This window comes from Muntiacus reevesi, chromosome 18, assembly GCF_963930625.1.
Source record: "Muntiacus reevesi chromosome 18, mMunRee1.1, whole genome shotgun sequence".
Classification (NCBI taxonomy): domain Eukaryota; kingdom Metazoa; phylum Chordata; class Mammalia; order Artiodactyla; family Cervidae; genus Muntiacus; species Muntiacus reevesi.
Window position 1 is genome coordinate 56050711 of NC_089266.1, and position 22656 is coordinate 56073366.

Below are 22656 nucleotides of genomic sequence, written 5' to 3' on the forward strand. Positions count from 1 at the left end.
CTCTGCCTTTTCTAAATCCAGCTTGAACATCTGGAAGTTCTCAGTTCATGTACTGCTGAAGCCTGGCTTGGAGTATGTTGAGCATTACTTTGCTAGCATGTGAGATGAGTGCAATTTGTGGTAGTTTGAACATTCTTTGGCTCTGCCCTGCTTTGGGATTGGAATGAAAACTGAACTTTTCCAGTCTTGTGGCCACGGCTGAATTTTCAAGATTTGCTGCATATTGTGTGCAGCTGATGTTGAAGATGAAGCTCCAATACTTTGGCCACCTGATTCGAAGAACTGACTCATTGGAAAAGATCCTGATGCTGGGAAAGATTGGGGGCAGGAGGAGAAGGGGACGACAGAGGATGAGATGGTTGGATGGCATCACCGACTCAATGGACATGAGTTTGAGAGAGCCCTGGCAGTTGGTGATGGACAGGGAGGCCTGGCGTGCTGCAGTCCATGGGGTTGCAGAGTAGGACACGACTGAGTGACTGAACTGAACTGAGTGCAGCACTTTAACAGCATCATCTTTTAGATTTGAAAGAGCTCAGCTGGAATTCCATCACCTCCATTAGCTTTGTTTGTAGTGATGCTTCCTAAGGCCCAGCTGACTTCTTCGTACTCCAGGATGTCTGGCTCTAGGTGAGCGATCACACCATCGTGGTTATCCAGAGGTTTTGCTCTGGAGGAAGGGAACATTATGGGCAGGGTATAAGTGATCTCAACTGATACTAATCTCAGTCACCTTGTAGTTCCCTCCATTCTTCAGTCATTGCTAAACTCTGGGAGACTTACTCAGTGCCAGGGCACTCTGGGTTTGGATGGTGTGATGTCATTGTCCAAACTGGGTTTCACTGAGAGGCTTCAAATGAAAAAAAAATCCTCATTAACTGGATTAAATGGAAAAAACCCTCTTTCAGGTCTGGTGGGGGGCGTGGGAGGGTCCTTCTATTCCTGTGATCCTTTTGGGCTCATGGAAGTCCATTTGATCTTCCAGTTTGACTCACACTGGGCTGGAGGAAGCTCACTGGTGCTGTCCAAGGCTCCATCTGCCTGAACACACCTCGCAATTACTTCCATCCCGGGGCAGAGGGAGGAGCGGGTTTCCTCTGCTCAACACTAACATATATCACCAGGTTTTACTGCTTCCAGGAAGGTGGTCCAGGAGGTGGGGCCCAGCCCATTTCTCTGAGCCCCTTCAACATTTCTGTTCTTTGTCCTCTCCCACAGCCAGGAGAATTATATCCTAGAGTGGGAGTAGGAAAGCCTTGCTCTTTTGCATCATATGTGCTTTCAAATCTTTGTTCTAAATCATGAATCCTTCCCAGTTCCCTAAGGAGTCAGACTTTTGAAACTCAAAAGAGCAAGCGTTCCTCTGCTTTCTGATGTCACATAACTTTCTCGAGGCAATGACATTAAATGGCCTAGAAATTCAGCTATGGAATAAAGAAAATAAATGGAAAAAGCTTTGGTTAATTTCAGTTGAATGTCCTTTGCACAAAATATAAATCAAATAGGAGTTAAGACTACATCTGTTTTGAATTGAATTCTAGGACTTTGCAGTGTTTGGCATCTGTAGCACTCAGTAATTGTGTAAGTGAATAAATGAATACAAGTGCCTGAGAGTTAAAGTGGGAAATAAGTCTTACTTATGGACAGCTCATTACACATTCAATTTGGCAAGGATGCATTGAACACCTACTGTGTTCGGGCACCGTCTTAGCTCCTCCCCCATGGTGCTAGACCTTTCTTACAATGGTGAATGAGGCAGATAAATACCTGCCACCATGGAAATCACTCTCATTCTTATTCTCTTTATTAAGAAAGACAATAAACAAATATATCATTACAAATGGATAAATAATGTAAAAGAAATAAATAGGGTAAAGTGACAGAGAATATTTTGGTGATGGGGGAACAGGAATGAGGAGGGGTCAGAGCTATTAATCTGGTTGCACTGTCCCTCAGACCACCCCTGTACCCTGAGAGTGAAATTCAAACAGAATTAACACAAGTAGTATTAGTTAAATGTAAGAAGTCATATGAAGAAAGCAAATACAGAATTGCATTTAATATGTACATAATCATCACACAGGTCCAATGATATTATATGTGGTTAGCTGTGGTTAAAACATCTTGGGATTTTATTTCTAAAGTTAATTTTCTATTTAAAGTTCTTTTCATCCTCTCAACATTTACATGCTATGTAAGTTGTTTTTGTGTTAGTTTAGTTCTTTTTGTTCTGTGTATCATAAAATTCAAGTTTGTTGACTTTTGAAAGAGTTGTATTTTACTTAGCAGAGAAAATAAAATGTCCATTTACCCCAGAAAAAGGATAATATTTTCTAATTTTGCAAGCACTTTATGAAAGTATCATTTGACTCCTTATTTTTACAGCTGCTTAGCATTTATTACTGGAGAGGCCCTTCATACAGTATGTTCATTTCTAGTCAAGGGGTGTTAATATTATTTTGGAATTATTCAAATTTAAGAGAGTGATAAAGGGCCTCTCTTCAGGGGTTCTTACTAACCAGATCCCTAACTTCTTACTCCTTTAAGTAAAAATAAAATGTTTCTGAGAAAAAAGGAAGGAAAGGGAAAAGGTTTTGCACTATGAGCTTCTTGATTTGGGAGTCAGAACTATCCAGTGTGGGGTCTTCAAGCCCTTGCATCTTGTCTGGCGTCCAGCAGGCGCTCAGGAAGTGGCTGCTGAGTTGAATGGTTTCGGGACCGTCAGAGGATGACCATCCCCTCACAGACAGGGAAACCAGGGCTCAAAGTGTGTTTGCATCATGCTTTGCACTTTACCAAGGCCTCTCACCCAAGTTAGCTCGTTTAAAAGTTGGTCCTCACCATCACTATATATAAAGTAGGAAAGGCCAATACTTGCAAGTAAAAAGATGACAGTAATGATGTGCTTAACCAACAGTGAATTGGTCGCTGCTAGACTCCCCCACATAGAGCGAGTCAGCCTCTGCTGCCAACGGACAGCTAAAACCAGATGATGGAGAAATTCAGGTCTTTATACAAGGACGGAAAGATTACTCTTCTAAGGACAAAAACAATCAGAAATGTTATTGGCAATCTTTGGACTAAAAAAAATGTCCTTTAACACATAGAAGAAAAGCTCTCACACGTTATTGCTGGCAGTGTAATTTGGTTCTATTTTCACACAGGAAAATTTGTGAATATATATCAAAATTAAAATGAACATGATTTTGACGTAGTGATTTACTTTTAAAAATTAATTAGTTTTACTTTTCGGCTGCGCTGGGTCTTTGTTGCTGCCCACGGTCTCTCTAGTTGCAGCAAGTTACAGTGTGGGGCTTCTCAGTGTGGTGGTTTCTCTTACTGGGGAGCACAGGCTCAATAAAGGCGGTGTGTGGGCTTAGTGGCCCTGAGGCATGCAGAATATTCTCGGACCTGGGATTGAACTTGTGTCCCCTGCATTGGCAGATTCCTAACCACTGGACCTGCAGGGAAGTCTGTGATTTGCTTTTATGAATGTATTCTCACTACAGACATACTGGGACAAGAGTGCACAGATATATGAGGAAAAGGATTTAATGAGTATGAGAATGTTCACTGGGGCATTGTTAGTAAATGAAGACTTTTTAAAAACACTTATATGAACTGTATGTCAATTAGATTTCAATAAAACTGGAGAAAAAAAGAATCAAGGAGTACATAACATGTGCATAAATTCCAAGGACAATAAAAAATAGCGCCCCCCCAAGAACTCACAAACTATCAAAAGAGAACAATAAATCAATCCTGTACAACATGACAAACACCAGCATAAAATCAAACACAAGGACAATAAGGATCACAAAGGAAAATCAACTACATACTTCAATAAAATTAAAACATTTAAAAAAATGGAGCATGAAGGAAACTTTTAATCTGGCTCAGAGGAATGGGAGGGGGTGCCTGGGTGGTTCCTGGACAGAGTAATTGTATTTTATAGTACATATGACCTTTTATTTTTTTTTATTTATTTTTTTGTTTGTTTCTTTTTTTTTTTTTTTTTTAAATTTTATTTTATTAGTTGGAGGCCAATTACTTCACAACATTTCAGTGGGTTTTGTCATACATTGACACGAATCAGCCATTGAGTTACACGTATTCCCCATCCCGATCCCCCCTCCCACCTCCCTCTCCACCCGACTCCTCTGGGTCCTCCCAGTGCACCAGGCCCGAGCACTCGTCTCATGCATCCCACCTGGGCTAGTGATCTGATTCACCATAGATAATATACATGCTGTTCTTTTGAAACATCCCACCCTCACCTTCTCCCACGGAGTTCAAAAGTCTGTTCTGTACTTCTGTGTTTCTTTTTCTGTTTTGCATATAGGGTTATCGTTACCATCTTTCTAAATTCCGTATATATGTGTTAGTATGCTGTAATGTTCTTTATCTTGATGTCTCTAATGTCTTGAAATGATAAAATTAAGATCAATTATATTATCTAGATCAGTACAGTATCAGAATACAACTTAAATTAACCTAAGAGTTCATCAATAGATTGTTGGCTACAGAAATTAGGAGTTATCTGGGTAGTGATATTTTATAGATCCCTTTGACATATAACATTAATCTGTGAATTACCATGAAAATAACTACCATAATATATTAATTCAAAGATACTTAACAGTATGACTTCCTTTCAGTAAAAATACCCATCGAAGTATCAGTAATGGCTACCTCGGGAAAGTGAGATGGGCTAGTTTTTTTAACTTCATTCAATTCCATACTACTTGATTTGTTTAAAAGGAAATAGATTATTTTAAAAATAAAAATTAAAGAAAAGCTATTCAATTCTGACTACCTGAGAAGCTTTCCACTTTTTGAAGAGCAGTAAGTGGGCCCCAGGAAGCAGCTGGCCATTGCTCTACTATACCACAGCGCCTCGTACCATGCTTGGCATGTTGTTGGGGTGGCTCGGTCAATAAGCCAGGTCACTCTTTAGTAAAGCAAGATGAAAGCACATAAGAACACTGAGCTTTTTTAATCCTAAAATCGGAGTCAGTCAGTCATAAGAGAAGAATTTGAAAGATGGACTACATAAATGTCAACTCACTCCAAATTAACTGGGGGGTTCCACCTATGTTGAATAAGGATTCTTAATGAGTCCCTGCCATATGTTTCTTTGAGCATCTCTTGGGGCATTTATCTGTTGGTTTAGGTCACAGGGGCATATGGAGGAAGCTCTCAGGCAGTGCTCAGGTGGTCCAGGCAGAGAACCCTGAACTTCCTCAGCAACGGTCTCATAATAAGGAGTTCAGACTGATGGAACTGTCCTGGGACACAGCTTCCATTTTCTCCTGGGGAATTCTGTCCTGATGCATTCTAACTACCAGAAAGCTCCTTATCAAACTGAGCTGGAACCTGTTTCTTTGTAAAACTGACCCGTGGATCCCAGCTCTGCCCTCCAGGGTCACATACAATGGTTCTAAGTGGGGCTGCAGTGGTTTACCAGAACAGGCCCTGGGAAACATGCCTTGAGACCCAGCTTCCACTCTTACGTGCTGTGTGGACCCTGAAACAAAGACTAGTAATTCTCTCTAATTGTAAACTTCTTTACAAAATGGGAATGATCATAGTTTCTACCTCATGGGGCTGTTGTAAGAAGATAATGAAATAATATATGCAAATTGCCATCACAAACATATGGCACAATATGCTCAATAAGTAATATTAAATTTTATTTTTTAAGATTTATTTTTAGATATTATTTATTTTTTGGCTGTGTCCTGTGTGCTGTGTGGGATCTTAGTTCCCTGACCAAGAATCAAACCTGTGCCCTCTGCAGTGGGAGCTCAGAGTCTTAACCACTGGACCGCCAGGGAAGCCCCTCATATTACAATTTTTATACGCCTTTTCCATTAGGTGTTCAATTAGGAGTCAGTGAGGAAAGTGCCACCAAACAGAACAGTCAACGTATGAGGCCTCTGCCAGTGAAATGTGCCCTGAGAACCTTGATGCCAAGTGATTCGAGCGTCTCCTGCGTTTTCCTCACCGGAAACTAATTAGAAAAACACTCCCAGGAAGGGGAGGGGCATTTCGTATCATTAATTTGGCAACAACAAATACTCTGTACTTTCACGATTATAGATACTAACGTATAAAAGTAACTTAGGGTATTTGTGGACCTCACTCATCTCTAGGGGACGTAAGGAAAGAGCTCCCTCAGGGCCTTCTCTCAAAACGTGTCTCCCTGCAGCTTCCTGATATTCAAAGAGCTGTCAGGGGAAACCCAGGTCTTCTGCAGTCATTCTAAAACTTTTCTCAGGGCTAATGACTACACATCACCCTGGATTTGACTTATGTTATCATTCAAGACAGAATTATAAACCCTACATCTATTCAGGAATGTGTGAGTATAATGTACACATGTATTTATAGCACAGGTCTATACAACACACCACACGAAGGATAGCAGACCAGGAGACTCAGGGTCTAGGTCTAAGTTTGACCTTAGACAAACTCTGTGTGAACTCTTAGGACCTCAGCTTACTCATCTACAAAACGGTTACAATCGGTAGTTCTGACAGTATATATCCTAAGGAGTTTTAGGTTTGCTGTTTTAATTGAGCTCCAAGCCTCCATCTTTTAAGTAAGACAGTAATATTAAAAAAAAAAAAAATCCATTATAAGTATTGAGATTCTACATAAGAACTGATTTGAGAAATGAGTCTTTTTCACCAAAAGATGTTTAATGATTCTTGCTGACTTTCCTCCTAAGTATATTACCTAACAAGTTGGGTAAGGATAAGTCCCTTTTATTATTCAGTTGGTACTTAATGCCCAGAGCATTTAAAATGACTTCCTACCAACTCCATTCCTTCTCCCACCCTCATTTCCCAGCTCCAGGTTTAAATCATTAAACAGAGAGAAAATCTTTAGCACAGCAAGTCAATGGCTCATTCCTTCCAGAAACTCTCCTTACTATAAAATGAAATGAGATCAGAAGCATAATCGGTCTGGAGGCTGATGGATGTCTCTTTCGACACAGATTCTGGATGCCCCTCTATTCTCTGATCATTGGCCCCTCTCACACCCTCTCTCTGGCCAGCATAACCCAGGCTAGGCAAATCCCTGATGGGAGTCAGCCACTTTACTTTAGAAAAATGTGAGCTGTTGAAAAGAAGCCCGTTTGCAACGACATCTCAAAGCCCTGCCTCTGCCAGCTGAGCGTGTGGGGGAAGGGCTTATAAAGCAGCATGGACCGGGTGGGAGCCATGTTTAATGCAGACGTGCCCCCTAAGTCTCTGTGGCTCCTGGGGTGCACAGCGGTGAAGCTCAGCTGTATCAACAGAGCCCCGGGACCCGCGTGTCGGGCGACCTGCCTCTGCAGGGACAGCGGAATGTGGGGCAAAGGGGCCTGGGTGTGGAACTGGAAGACAATGGTGTGAGCCTCAGCTCCAGGACAGGGGCTTCATTTCTCTGAACCGCTATTTTCCTAACTATAAAATACCCACTGGAGCTGCCTCACAGGCAAGTTGTATGCTTTACATAAAACAGGGTCTGAAAGGCATTTTGTAAATTAGAAAGCATCATCAAGATAAAAGCTGTATCCAGTGGCCTGTGAGATAGTCCTCTAAATGTGATCCATAAGAACTTCCCGAAGCTTGCTTAAATCACTTCCTATGATATGCATATAAAAGATTAGTGAATTATCAAATAAATGAAGTGTTTCACTATGTTCACATAATTTTTCAAAGTCTTAATTATAAAAACCACTGTCTGATATTCCATAAAGGACTAAATATAAAATGACAAAGAGGTAATTACATATGAAAAATTATACATATTATAAAATCTAATTACATATGATTAAAAAATAGGGCTAGATTATTCTTAAAGAACTACTATAGTGGCAATCAATTTTGCAAACGTATACAGTTATATTCAAAAGTTTTACAAAAAGAGCTTAAATCCAGAGTCTCCATTTCACAACTTCACTAACTAGTGTATGTTTTACTCCTTGTTTAGATGTTGTGTCTCAGCGTTATCTGCGTAGATGGAGATGCTGGAAGACCATGGAGCACAGCTTCCCGCAGAAACTCATCAGTTCCTCTGGTCGGGAGGTTCTCTGGAACAATCCTCTTCATGCTCCTCTGAGCAGGACAAGTTCAGTGCACTCATCACAGGGTGCATCCAGGATGTAGTCTGTGTTACATGACTTGGGAAGAAGAATAAGAAGAGATGCAATCATGATTGGAGAGACTATCCTTCTACCCACTATGCAAGCAGTGATCCTGGTGACACTGTTTCCACCCTACTGCAGTCCCCTGAATTACAAAGCAGTTGGAACAGGATCCAGTAGTTTTTAAAAGTCTTAGATATCTTTTGTAGGTTCAACAAAACCCATTTCTTTATTTTTGGTAAAAAACAAACAAACAAACAACAAGGCAGGAGAATGCATCATCTTCGAATGCTCACTCTTTCTCACCCATCGGCAAGTCCTGTGACTGTCATGCTGTAACATCTCTGGAATCTTTTCCTTCTTCTCCTTTTCCAACGCTATAGACTGGGGTCACTGAAACAGCTTGTTTCTCTGCCTCTGTTTGAGTTTTTTAATTCATTCCCCACTCTAGCCAAGAGATCTTTCTAAATGACAAATCATACACTGTTGCTCACCTGCTAAAAATTCAGTGCCAACTAATGCTTTCTGGATTAAATACACACTGCACAGTATGAAATACCTTGCTTTTTACCTGCCTCAACAATACTTTCTTCTCTGCTACAATACTCCTCTTTCCCATCTTGTTTATCCAGCTAACTCTAATTCTAAAGAAACAAATACCCCTCAAGAATCCTCCAATCTGTGCCAATGGCCTTATCTCTCACACTGTATTACAAGTGACTATTTGTTCTTAGTCCTTCTCACTAAGGACTTAGTCTTTAGTCCTGCATGTAAAGCTCATCGAGGGCAGGAACTGGGTTTCCTAACTTTGAATCTATGGTACCTAACATATTTTCACAACAAATAACTAGGCATTTCAGGGAAGAACACAAGCAGAGGTAAGGAAGGGTGTACAAAGACATGGAGCATTTTCAGGGGGTGGTCAAACATCACTGCACGTACCCCTACTGAGAGACGGTGCTTCTCAGAACTAGTATCCAATCCCAGCCTTTAGCTGGATGTCTCGCCTAAATCCACCTCTATCTGACCAGTTCCTTGGTCCTGGAGAGATAGCTTTTGGAACAGGCTGAATTGTTTCTTCCCCTTAGATCCTCATTCTAGCCCTGGTTTACCCTGCTGCACTATCCATCCTAGATCAACTTCCTGTGTCCCATCCTACCTAAACTCAACCTCAGAGCAGCATCGTGTCTTAGACCAAGCGCACCTGAGGGCTGGCACTTATGAAGATCAAATAAGACTGTGGATCTGAAAGAATTTCCTACTTCCTAAAATATTACAGCATAACATTTCCAAAGTGTCTAACAAGGGTTTTAAAATACACATTATGTTATAGAGCTTCTCCATCTTTGGCTGCAAAGAATATAATCAATCTGATTTCAGTATTAGCCATCTGGTGATGTCCATGTGTAGAGTCATCTCTTACGTTGTTGGAAGAGGATGTTGGCTATGACCAGTGCAAAGCTCTGTACAGTCAGCAAAAGCTCTATACATCCAGTAAGCTCTATACAGTCTATAGAGAAGACTGTATACAGTCAGCAAAAATAAGAAGCTCTATACAGTCAGCAAAAACAAGATCTGGAGCTGACTATGGCTCAGATCATGAACTCATTATTGCAAAATTCAGACTTAAATTGAAGAAAGTAGGGAAAACGACTAGACCATTCAGGTATGATCTAAATCAAATCCCTTATGATTATACAGTGGAAGTGACAAATAGATTCAAGGGATTTAAATCTGATATACAGAGTGCCTGAAGAACTACGGACAAAGGTTCATAACACTGTACAGTAGGCGGTGATCAAAACTATCCCAAAGAAGAAGAAATGCAAAAAGGCAAAATGGCTGTCTTAGGAGGCCTTACAAATAGCTGAGAAAAGAAGAGAAGCGAAAGGCAAAGGAGAAAAGGAAAGATATACCCATCTGAATGCAGAGTTCCAAAGAATAGCCAGGAGCGATAAGAAAGGTTTCCTCAGTGATCAGTGCAAAGAAATACAGGAAAACAATACAATGGGAAAGACTACAGATCTCCTCAAGAAAATTAAGAGATACCAGGGGAACATTTCATGCAAAGATGGGCTCACTAAAGGACAAAAATTGTATGGACCTAACAGAAGCAGAAGATATTAAGAAGAGGTGTCAAGAATACACAGAAGAACTATACAAATAAGATCTTCAAAACCCAGATAACCACGATGGTGTGATCTCTCACGGAGAGCCAGATATCCTGGAAAGCGAAGTCAAGTGGGCCTTAGGAAGCAGCACTATGACCAAAGTTAGTGGAGGTGATGGAATTCCAGTTGAGCTATTTCAAATCCTAAAAGATGATGCTGTGAAAGTGCTGCACTCAATATGCCAGGAGATTTGGAAAACTCATCAGTGGCCATAGGACTAGAAAAGGTTAGTTTTCATTCCAATCCCAAAGAAAGGCAATACCAAAGAATGTTCAAACTACTGCACAATTGTACTCATCTCACATGCTAGCAAAGTAATGCTCAATATTCTCCAAGTCAGGCTTCAACAGTACATGAACCAAGAACTTCTAGATGTTCAAGTTGGATTTAGATAAGGCAGAGGAGCCAGAGATCACATTGCCAAAATCTGCTGGATCATAGAAAATGCAAAAGAGTTCCAGAAAAACATCTACTTCTGCTTCACTGACTACACTAAAGCCTTTGACTGTGTAAATCACAAACTGTGGAAAATTATTCAAGAGATGGACTACCAGAACATTTTACCTGCCTCCTGAGAAATCTGTATGCAAGTCAAGAAACAACAGTTAGAACTGGACAGGGAACAACAGACTGGTTCCAAATAGGAAAAGGAGTACGTCAAGGCTGTATATTGTCACCCTGCTTATTTAACTTATATGCAGAGTACATTATGCAAAATGCTAGACTGAATAAAGCACAAGCTGGAATCAAGGTTTCAGAGAGAAATATTAATAACCTCAGATAGGCAAATGACACCACCCTTATGGCAGAAAGCAAAGAGGCACTAAAGGGCCTCTTGATGAAAGTGAAAGAGGAGAGTGAGAAAGTTGGCTTAAAACTCAACATTCAATACGTGTAACTCTATGGCTGATTCATATCAATGTATGACAAAACCCGCTGAAAAAAAATAAAAATAAAAAATAAAAAGTAAAAACAACAACAACAACAACAAAAACTCAACATTCAGAAAACTAAGATCATGGCATCCAGTCCTTTCAGTTTGTGGCAAATAGATGGGGAAACAATGGAAACAGTAACAGACTTTATTTTTGGGGGCTCCAAAATCACTGCAGATGGTGACTGCAGCCATGAAATTAAAAGATGTTTGCTCCTTGGAAGAAAAGCTATGACCAACTTAGACAGCATATTAAAAAAGCAGAGACATTACTTTGCTGACAATGGTCTGTCTAGCCAAATCTATGGTTTTTCCAGTAGTCATGCATGGATGAGAGTTGGACCTGAAAGAAAGCTGAATAGTGAAGAATTGATGCTTTCAAACTGTGGTGCTGGAGAAGACTTGAGAGTCCTTTGGACTGCAAGGAGATCAAACCAGTCAATCCTAAAGGAAATAAATTCTGACTATTCAGTGGAAAGAGTGATGCTGAAGCGCTGAAACTCCAATACTTTGGCCACCTGATGTGAAGAACTGACTGGAAATGACCCTTAGCTGGGCAAGAGTGAGGGCAGGAGGAGAAGGGGACGACAGAGGATGAGATGGTTGGATGGCATCACCAACTCAATGGACATGAGTTTCAGCAAGTTCTGGGAGTCAGTGATGGCCAGGGAAGCCTGGGCTCCATGAGGTCGCAAAGAGTTGGACACGACTGAGCAACTGACGAGTCTGTAATAATACTTAAACTACCATGCCCTGTTAGCACACATGGGACGAGTGCACCATTGAGCGCAATTTGGACTTGATAGCAAACAGGCACTTACTATATTGGCTGTTGATGACAATAACTGAAATGATGGACTTAATACCAATGGTCAGGCTCACTGTTATTACTGGATTTGTTTTGTTTTCAATCCTGTACTCTAGATTCCATCTATATCCCCCAATACAAATTGTTCAACTCCTCTGTTTAATATTGAAAATGCAGCTTTCTATGGAAGAAGATCACTTATAGTTTCATGATAGAGTAAAAGTACTTAAATTGTTTAAGAATTAAAGTGGAGGTGACAAGGCCAGATATTTTCACAGTTCTAAAACCTCAGAGTGTGGCTAAGTGACACAAAGAAATATTATTCTCTTGACAATAATCCATATTACTATGAACTCTTTAAAATGGTTTAGCACAGTTTCTTATTATGGAGGCTAAACTTACAAAGCATGTGATTTTGCACAGGTTAACTTCATTTCAACAGTTTTTTAAAGCTGGAAAGCTGCCTAAATTGAAAGTGATTTTCAGGAATTACCAGTGAGTGTTAACACAGAGGGCTAGAATACTACTGCGAGGGGAAATGAGGACACACCATCCTATACAAAGTACCCATTTAAAACTGAAAGGAAAAGTTTGATGAGATAGTTTTGCTTATTTTAATATCTTAGTGTATTTACTTTACTGTTTATCAGCACATTTGTAATAGGTTAGTCCAAAGAAGAGATTTTATAAATTACTGTGAATCCTTCCTTTCCTACAATTTCTCCTAACTGGGGAGGCTGGGGAGGAAGGAAACCAGGTACACTCACTGGAGGGGTGAGTGCAGGTGCAAGCTTTCTTAGATGACTTAAAAAATTCTCACGCTTGAAATATTATTGCATGGACATGCATATACATGGACATTCTGCTGAACTGATAACATAAAATAAGCAAAAGTAAAATGTTCAAGAAGATGTAGTTATAGACTCTGAACAATCAGTATTAGGAAGTTCCACCAGAAAGTCATCCTTGACAGTAAGCTTTATTAGGCACTTTATATCAACAAATCAAAACCTGATCTTTCTCCAAATACAAAATAATGCCATAAAACATTGCTTATCTTATGTTCATAATATACTCCTCTGTACACAACTGGAAAACACACCCTTAGCACCAAACATGCAAATACAAGAGAAAAAATGAAACTGAAGCCACAGAGGGTTAGTTTCCATGCTTCAGGTACACATTTCACACCTGGCTGTTTTGTAAAAACATCCAGAATCAACGCTTCTAAAATGCAGAAAGTGCCTGGCAAAAAGTAAGTATTCAATAAAGATCAGGGTTGTTGTTCGCTTGTTTTTTTCTGTTTTTTTTTTTTTTTTTAATTTTTAATAATTAGGGCTTTCTGAAAAAATACTGTAAGGAAAACCTGGAATTCTTCCTGTGATGCTGGAATGGGGCCATTTGTGTGTGTACCATTCAATTTTATGTCCTAGTGAGCATGGTGACTAAAGAGCTTTGACATAATCAGTATGATGAGATAATCCCAGATTTACAGGCTAGGCGAACATTCTTGTATTAGAAATATTTCCTCTCTGATTTGTGTGCTTGGTAATTCAACTGAGAAGAGAGGGAATAAATCAGCCCTGTTGACTCTGTTTAATTAATAAAGACTCCATAGTTCACAAAGTGAGATGCTGCTACTTACTATGAAAAATTTAGAGGTCTGGAAAATAAATGAGGCTGACTATGAAACACGAAAATCTTCCATTTGAACATACAGTACCTCTGGCAACTCTTCCTGTAGAGAGTGCATCTGACCTGATTTGGGGAGCAATCAACAGCAGTTCAGATATATCTGAAAATCTAAAAAGCCTAACACTACTTGCCTCTGAATGATTGCCAAATCTACTGTTGAAAACAGTAATATTTGAGCCAGGAAGATGACAGTGTTGCATGTTTTCTTTTATAATATTAGAATTTGAAAGACATATTTTAGAGCTTATTAAAAAACCCCTAAGAGAACATGCGTTATTTTACTGGCAAAGAAATACAAGTCAATTATTTAAATCCCATTATAATTACCCTCCTTATGTTTCTTACCTCCTAGCATGCAAAATGTTTTCTTTCAAAATAAAAATTTAGGAGAGCTTATTAAGAGAAAAGTGGTTTAAAGATAAAAAAGTGCACTAGTTTTGTAGAAATTCATTTTTATAATAGTCTGTGATGACGAAAGAGGTTCTTTTGTTAATCTTTCATTGTAAATGATACTATTTATATGTCATTGTGAGTTTAACAAGATTGCATGCATTATTTTATCTATTTAAGATAAATCTGAAGAACAATAAGTCAAAATAACTATGATTTTTTTATGAAGGGAAGAGGAATATTATGTATATAATATTTGTATGAATCAGAAAATAAAGACAAATAAGTATGTTAATCCAAAAAGTTTCTGGCACCAGTATCTTGAAATCACTGAGAAATTTTAAGAGCTGGCCATAAACTGTAAGTAGTAATGAAAATTTTAAAAAGTTAATAAAAAATATTCCCAATTGAAAACAAAAGGCAAGAATAAAAAGTGAACCATGTCAATAGACATAAAAAAGTCACCAAACCTTGGTGACGCAGTATCTAATATTGTCAGACACTGTTTATGAGAATGACTACATGTTAGTAATAGAAAGTATCCATTCCAAAACATGTTAGAGAGAAAATTGCAAGCAGCTTGTTCCCACTGATATAAAGAGTTCCCTCTTACATAATTTGGAAACATACCCCTAAAAGCAAAATGAATATTTCTCATTAATGAACTCTGTAAATATCACAGAATACTTTGAGAATTTTGCAAGTAGGCATTTGGAAATCCGGTGAGGCTCTGATCAAATATTAGCAGGATCCCAAATCTCTATGGTTCTGAAGACAAGTTTTATTTCTATTGTATATTTATGGCATTCTCTATAAAAAATACATAAGATATATTTTAAAATTTAAAAATCCAATTAATTAAAAGATCTTTAGGCCTATGTATTACATTATGTACAAGAATCTAAAGCTACAGTAATATATTACTTATGCATAATATTGGAAAAAATTACTATGCCACTAGACTTGTAAAAAATGAATACTGAAAAGCCCTGGAAAAGTATGAAAAGTATGAATTATATTTTTTCAAGTAATACACACAGGCTTAGATTGCTGTCAATTATTGTATAGCCAAAAACATCCCAAGTCTAAAGCTACAATGAATTTTTCAAAAAGAGAAGCTATTTTATGGTCTCAGATGACAGGTTTGGGTAACTTTTAAAAACTGATATAGTTTTTTTATGCTTATATTTTATAAATATTATATATCCTGATTTATATATTTACATACTTATATTTTATATATGGGCTTCCCAGGTGGTGCTAGTGGTAAAGAACCTGCCTGGCAATGCAGGAGACATGAGTCATGGGTTTGATCCCTGGGTCAGAAAGATCCCCTGGAGGAGGGCATGGCAACCCACTTCAGTATTCTTACCTGGAGAATCCCATGGTCAGAGGAGCTGGGTGGGATATATATTTATATGTAAAGGAGAGATAGTTACATTTATTATCCTCATTTTATATCTGAGGAAGCTAAAATATATGAGAGGTGAAATAAATTACCTCAGGTAATAAAACTAGTAAATGTTAAAACCAGGATCTGGATCCAAATCTGACTCCTGAGAATTTTACCACTTGGTTATATTCCTTTCTGAGGCTCTATTATATGGGTTGGTTTCAACAACAATATATACGGAGGCTCTGGGATGGATTGAGACCACTTGAAAAGAGCTCTTTAGCTTTACAAGATGCAATGTATTGATTGATTGGAGAAGGAAATGGCAACTAACTCCAGTATTCTTGTCTGGAGAATTGCATGGACAGAAGAGCCTGGTGGGCTACAGTCCATGGGGTCATGACTTGAGTGTACTTCATATGACTGATTAATTCAGTGATCACAGACTATATCTCGGAAGCATTTTAAAAGCATTTATCACAAAATTCATAAAAACTTCATTCAGTATAAATAAAAATTATGTGTGATGCCTGCTTCCCAAACAGACTTAAAACTTTTCACATCATGTGGCAACTGAAAAAACTGAAGCTGAGAGTCCTAGTGCCCTGTCCAAGGTCACACAGTAGCAGAGTAGACCATGCAGACCTGGCCTGAAACTGTGTATTGCCCAGGCAGCAAGTGGATGATGAGAGAGGATGAGATGGTTGGATGGCATCACTCGCTCAATGGACATGAGTTTGAGCAAGGTCTGGGAGATGGTGAAGGACAGGGAAGCCCAGCATGCTGCAGTCCATGGGACCACAAAGAGTTGGACGTAACTGAGCAACTGAAAAAGAGGCACTAACTGGATTACTCGTATGTCCCAGGCAAACTTTCTTAAACTCTGAGTCTTGGTTTCCCAATCTAGAAAACATAAGAACTGTCTTAACAGTGTTAATAAATATAGAGAAAACATATACATTCCCTAGTTTCATGCCTGACACATAATAGGTCTATCATAAGCATCACCCTCGTCCCTCCACTTCTAACTTTCTGTATTAGTTTTCTCTGGTTTCTCTCCTAGTAACATGTGGCTGCATACATAGTGCTTAAAAAATGCTAACTTACTGACTAATGGTTCTGTAGCTCAGAAGTCCAACATGGTTCTTACCGAGCTCAAGTCAAGGTGTTGGCAAGGCTAAATTTCTTTCTGGAGGCTTTAGGACAGAATCCATCTCCTTTCCTTTCCAGCTTTTAAAGGCCACCCATACTCCATGACTTTCAGCCTCCATCTTCAAAGTCAGCCACACAATATATCTCTGATCCTCTTCCGTTGTCATCTTTTCCTTTGACTCTTTCCTTCGACCTCTCTTTTCCACTGTTGAGGACTCATGTGATTAGTTTGGTCACACATGGATAACCCAGGATAACCTCCTTATTTTAAAGTCGGCTGATTAGCAACCCTAATTCTACCTACAGCTTTAACACCCCTTTGCCATGGAACTTAATATACTCAAACATTCTGGGGATTAGCTCATTAATATTACCGGGGAGCCAATATTCCACTTATCACACCCCCGTGCCCCATCAACTACTTCTCCCACTGCAGACTACGTCTTGAGGGAATGGGCATTGGATATGTATTAATTCTTGCAATTTGCATTAAACTTGGCAAATATACAGCAAGAAAGATTATATGCTATATTGTACTGGAGATTATTGGCTGAAGGAAAAGGTACTAGAGATCTATGGAAAGTAATTTAAGGGAGAAGCCACTGTTACGGGATGAATTGGGTCCTCCGCTCCTCCCAGCTCTATGCTGCAGCCCTAAACCCTAATGTGGCTCTGGTGGAGAATGCGGCCTTTGTGGAGATGATTAAGATTAGGTGAGATCATGGAGGTAAGACTCTGATCCAGTGAGATTAGTGTCCTTGTAAGAAAAGGAAGACACTCTAGATCTTTCTTTCCATGAACAGAGAAGAGGCCTTGTAAGGACACAGCGAGAAGGCAGGTGTCTACACCCAGAAGAGGGGCCTTGCAAGATGTGAATCCTGATGGCATCTTGATCTTGGCCTTCTAGCCTCCAGAACTGTGAGAAAAAAGTTCTCACCCAGTTTAAGCCACCCAGTCTGTGGTATTTTGTTATGGAAGCCTTAGCAGACTAATACAGTGACCAAATTTGGAAGGGAAAGTGACAAAAAAGTTAGTATTTATTGAGCAATTTAAATAAAGGGTCTTGGAGGCAGAGAAGATTATATATTTGGCTAAATGAAAGTATTTAATATAACCCTACAAATACCATAAATAATATAAACAAATAAGGCTCATTCACTAATCAAGATACTCATGGTTAAATCAATACTGAATGAGAAAAGCAACTTGTAAGATGACACATACAAAAAAATATGTAGGGTAAACTGTCCCTCTTGTACATTTAAAATACTGAAATATACTAATATGTCCTCTGCACATGAAAAGTATTACAAATATTTTAAGAATACATCTTAAATTCATAACAGCAATTGTCTCCAGGAATGGGATACGACAGAGAATGGAGAACAAAGCGGACTTCAGTTTGATCTAAAATGTCTTTTTAATTAAAAAATACTAAAAGAAAATATAATAAAATGTTAGTGGGTACTAGATAATAGTTTATTATTTTTCATACTGTTCTGTATTTTTAGAACTTCCAAAATTAAAAACAATTAAACAAAATATAAATCAAGAAAAAAGTATAACCCTAGAAAGGTAATGAATTTCCAAAGTACTTCACACAATCTCTAAAGATTTTTTTTATATCTTTCTGATAAAATGCTAAAAAAACATGCTTCCTGCCTCAATCATACCTGTCATTGGTTAAATGGGGGGAGAAAAAGAGTTTGATGTTGTCTGCTTGGATCTGGATGCTTTATTCATTTCAGTGGGCTCCGGCATCCTGAGCAACCTTGGCAGCTGGCTGGCCTCCTGTCTGAATGACAGGTGCTCATCCCGTGCTGCATGCGGCTGCGCCCTGTGCCGTATTTATAGAACATCCAGGGCGGCGTCTCGGGCTCCTGAGCACTGCCGTCTCTCTGCTACTGTCACACGGCTCTGGCTGGCTGGGGAGGGGCATGGGGGTAGGTTTGGGCTGTTGGTTTCTATTTGCAACTGTGCAGATGCTCTCATTTAAAACTCCTCCATTGGCAAATAGCAGTAGAATAATACAGGGGAAGGTAGGGGAAACCAACATCTGTTATGCACTCACCTTATGGCAGGTGAGTTAGTTTATGCAACTCTCAAAACTGGATAAACTGCTATCTTTGTTTTTCGATAGGAAATGGGAGTACAGACAATTGAAATAATATCAATTACATCAAATTTACAGTAAAAAATGGTGGCATAAACATTGGATACTAGGTCTGGGAAATTCCCTGGTGGTCCAGGAATTAGATTCCTGGTACGGGGAATTAAGATCCCACAAGCCACACATGCAGCAAAACAAAAAAACAAAACCAGCCCTTTCTGATACTAAGGCCCATATTTCCCCCCAAAAAACTGCTCCCTTAAAGCTAGTATTCACTCATTTGATAAATATTAATATTTATTCAGTCCCTGCACCTACCAGGCACTGTACTAGTTACTAGATATTCTTAACCAGTTATCACATAGATGTGTACATCCAAACTAGTGGTTTCAATACCTTACAATTTACTCATAGCTAAGAAGTGTTTGGGGACAAACCGTTAAAAAGCTCCATCTTCCCAGTGCACCAGCCCCGAGCACTTGTCTCATGCATCCAACCTGGGCTGGTTTGGATGCACCCTTGATAATATACATGTTTCGATGCTGTTGGGGGAATACATGTAAATCCATGGCTGATTCATGTCAATGTATGGCAAAAACCACTACAATATTGTAAAGTAATTACCCTCCAACTAATAAAAATAAATGGAAAGAAAAAGAAAAAAAAGCTCTATCTTCCCTCCCTCAAGTCCCCTGCGGGTTTCTTCATTATAGTCTTATTAAGAATGAAATGCTCAGGATTGAGGCACCTACCCCATTGCTCCTTACTGACACTAAAGTTAGGGGCATAGAAATTGCCCTAATAGTTCATCAAGTGAGACTTAGACTTTAGAGGTCTGTCTGTGGGTTTTTCTTAACTCATTCAAAATTAATCAAAGCAGACAAATTAATGAGGCCTTCAGAGGAGGGCTCTTGACACTATCTAGTAAAGTGGAGTTAAATCATTTGCCAAGCAGCACGGGAGAACAGACATAGGGAACAGAGTGTTGGACACGGGGCGGGGGGACGGAGTGGTGGGATGAATACAGAGGGTATCATGGAAACATACACACCACCGAACATACAGTGGACGCCAGCAGGGATTCACCGTGTGACCCGGGGGCCTCACACTGGGGCTGCGACACCCTCGAGGGGCGGGAGAGGCCCCAGAGGGAGGGACGTGTGCACCTGTGGGGCTTCATGTCAGCGTGGGCGCTTAGTCTCTGTCCTTCCCATGCTTCGCAAAACGGATCAGTATTGTAAGGCAATTATTCTCCAGTTAAAAATAAATAAATTAAAAAAAAATCATCTGCCAAGGATTTAGGAAAAACACCCCTTCCTCTCCACCCTCCCTTCCCTAATCTCCCTAATTTCTAGTCATGTTAGAATTACCTATTACAGACACTACGTGCATTATTTTATAAATGAGATGATGAATGTAACTTAAGCCTTTAATTAATACAGCAGGCTGACAATGACAAATTTCATTCATATGTAGGTTATGGTCTACACTTTTTCCTGCCTGGAAACAACCTAATAGGATATTCTACCCCAAGCTGGGCTTCCCTGGTGGCTCAGATGGTAAAGATTCTGCCTGCAATGCAGGAGACCTGGGTTTGATCCCTGGGTTGGGAAGATCCCTTGGAGAAGGGAATGTCTACCCACTCCAGTATTCCTGCCTGGAGAATCCCATGGACAGAGGAGCCCGGTGGGCTACAGTCCATGGGGTCACAAAGAGTTAGACATGATTGACTAAAACTTTAACACCCCAAATTCAGACAATCATTTAGGGTAGCTGATGAACTCTGACTAGAAAGACATGAGAAAAACATGCCCATTGGAAATCAGCTTTCCTTTGAAGTCATAAAGGCAAAGCTTTTATATACTGAACTTGTTTTGGGGGGAGGCATCACTGTTTAACTTTTCATTCTGACCTACAGTTTGCATTATTACTGCTCATTCCACAGAGTTCCTGTGTTGGCAACATGCTGTGGAAGACCAGAGCCCACAAGATGTGGCACATGTCCCACATGCCTCTTCCCCTGGCATCCACAGCAGACACTGCTGATGAATCAAGGCACACATCAGTGAGGCTGAATGTGGCTTCAGAATTCTTCACAAGCAACACTTGAGAAAGTGATTTGAAATCTATTTGCCTTCTCTGCTATAGACAGAAACTTCTGTTTTATTTAGAAATCACAGACTGATTTTTTTTTTGATATGCAGTGGTAATGCTGGAAGTTAATATCTCCTATGTAATGGAGAACAGGTTTTATAATATGTGGAGTGCTATCTCAGATTTCAGCATCTGATATAAAGGTGTATCAACAAAAAGGAATTATAAGTCAAGTATGAGTCACTTTTAAAAACCAATGATTATGAAAGAGACACATGTACCCCAATGTTCATTGCAGCACTGTTTATAATTGCCAGGACATGAAAGCAACCTAGATGCCCAGCAGCAGACGAATGGATAAGGAAGCTATGGTACATATACACAATGGAATATTGCTCAGCCATTAAAAAGAATTCATTTGAATCAGTTCTAATGAGATGGATGAAACTGGAGCCCATTATACAGAGTGAAGTAAGCCAGAAAGATAAAGACCAATACAGTATACTAAGGCATATATATGGAATTTAAAAAGATGGTAATGATAACCCTATACGCAAAACAGAAAAAGAGACACAGATGTACAGAACAGACTTTGGGACTCTGTGGGAGAAGGCAAGGGTGGGATGATCTGAGAGAATAGCATTGAAACAATTATATTATCAAGGGTGAAACAGATCGCCAGCCCACGCTGGATGCATGAGACAAGTGCTCAGGGCTGGTGCACTGGGAAGACCCAGAGGGATGGGATGGGGAGGGAGGTGGTGGGGGGATTGGGATGGGGAACACATGTAAATCCATGGCTGATTCATGTCAATGTATGGCAAAAACCACTACAATATTGTAAAGTAATTAGCCTCCAACTAATAAAAATAAATGAAAAAAAAAAAACCAACAAAAACCAATGATTATACCTACTTGAAAAAATTGGCAACAATACAACTTAATGTTTCAAGCAAGAATATGATATTGAGGTTTCTGTGTTGTTTATACAAATGTATAGATTATATAATAACTTAATTATTACTATATTACACATACTACATTGTCAAACAGCACTGTGGCAGGCATCCTCCATGACAGCCCTTTACCTTCTGGCATGCACATTCTTATGCAGCTGGCTCCTACACTGTACTGGGGATGGTCTGTGTGAACAGTAGTGTGTGGCAGAAAGTAAGTTGCTTGCTTCTGAGACTGGTTATAAAAGACTCTGTAAGATTACTTTGGCTATTCGAGGTTTTTTGTATTTCCATACAAATTGAGAAATTATTTGTTCTAGTTCTGTGAAAAATACCGTTGGCAGCTTAATAGGGATTGCATTGAATCTATAGATTGTTTTGGGTAAAATAGCCATTTTGACAATATTGATTCTTCCAATCCATGAACACGGTATGTTTCTCCATCTGTTTGTGTCCTCTTTGATTTCTTTCATCATGTCAATGTATGACAAGACCCCCTGCAGTATTGTAAAGTGATTAGCCTCCAACTAAAAAAAATAAGTGGAAAAAAAAAAAGAAAAAGACTGCAGCTGCTATTTCGGTGTTTCTCTTTCTCTCACTGTTTCTCTTGCCCCTTGCTCTGAGGAAGCCAGCGGCCAGGTTTGTGCAGCCCTATGACCCTTTCAATGGAGAGAGGGCCAGGTACAGTGAGGAACTGAAACCTCATATGTGAGCTGGAACAAATACTCCAGCCCCACTAAGCTACTCTTCAATTCCCAAACCTCACGAAGTGCTTGATTACAACTTCATGAGAAACCCAGACAGACAGAGAATCAG

At 39.5% G+C, this 22656-nt stretch overlaps 1 protein-coding gene across 8 annotated transcripts in view; it reads right to left on the minus strand.

Moving 5' to 3' along the window:
- Positions 1–4272: 4272 nt before the first annotated feature.
- Positions 4273–22656, minus strand: part of STXBP4 (syntaxin binding protein 4) — a 204714-nt gene continuing 186330 nt past the window's right edge. For all 8 annotated transcript variants that reach the window (XM_065908595.1, XM_065908592.1, XM_065908598.1 and 5 more), the window contains one exon: positions 4273–8173. In XM_065908595.1, the coding sequence (XP_065764667.1) occupies positions 8059–8173 (115 nt within the window). In that variant the 3' untranslated portion in view covers positions 4273–8058. The remainder of the gene's footprint in view (positions 8174–22656) is intronic.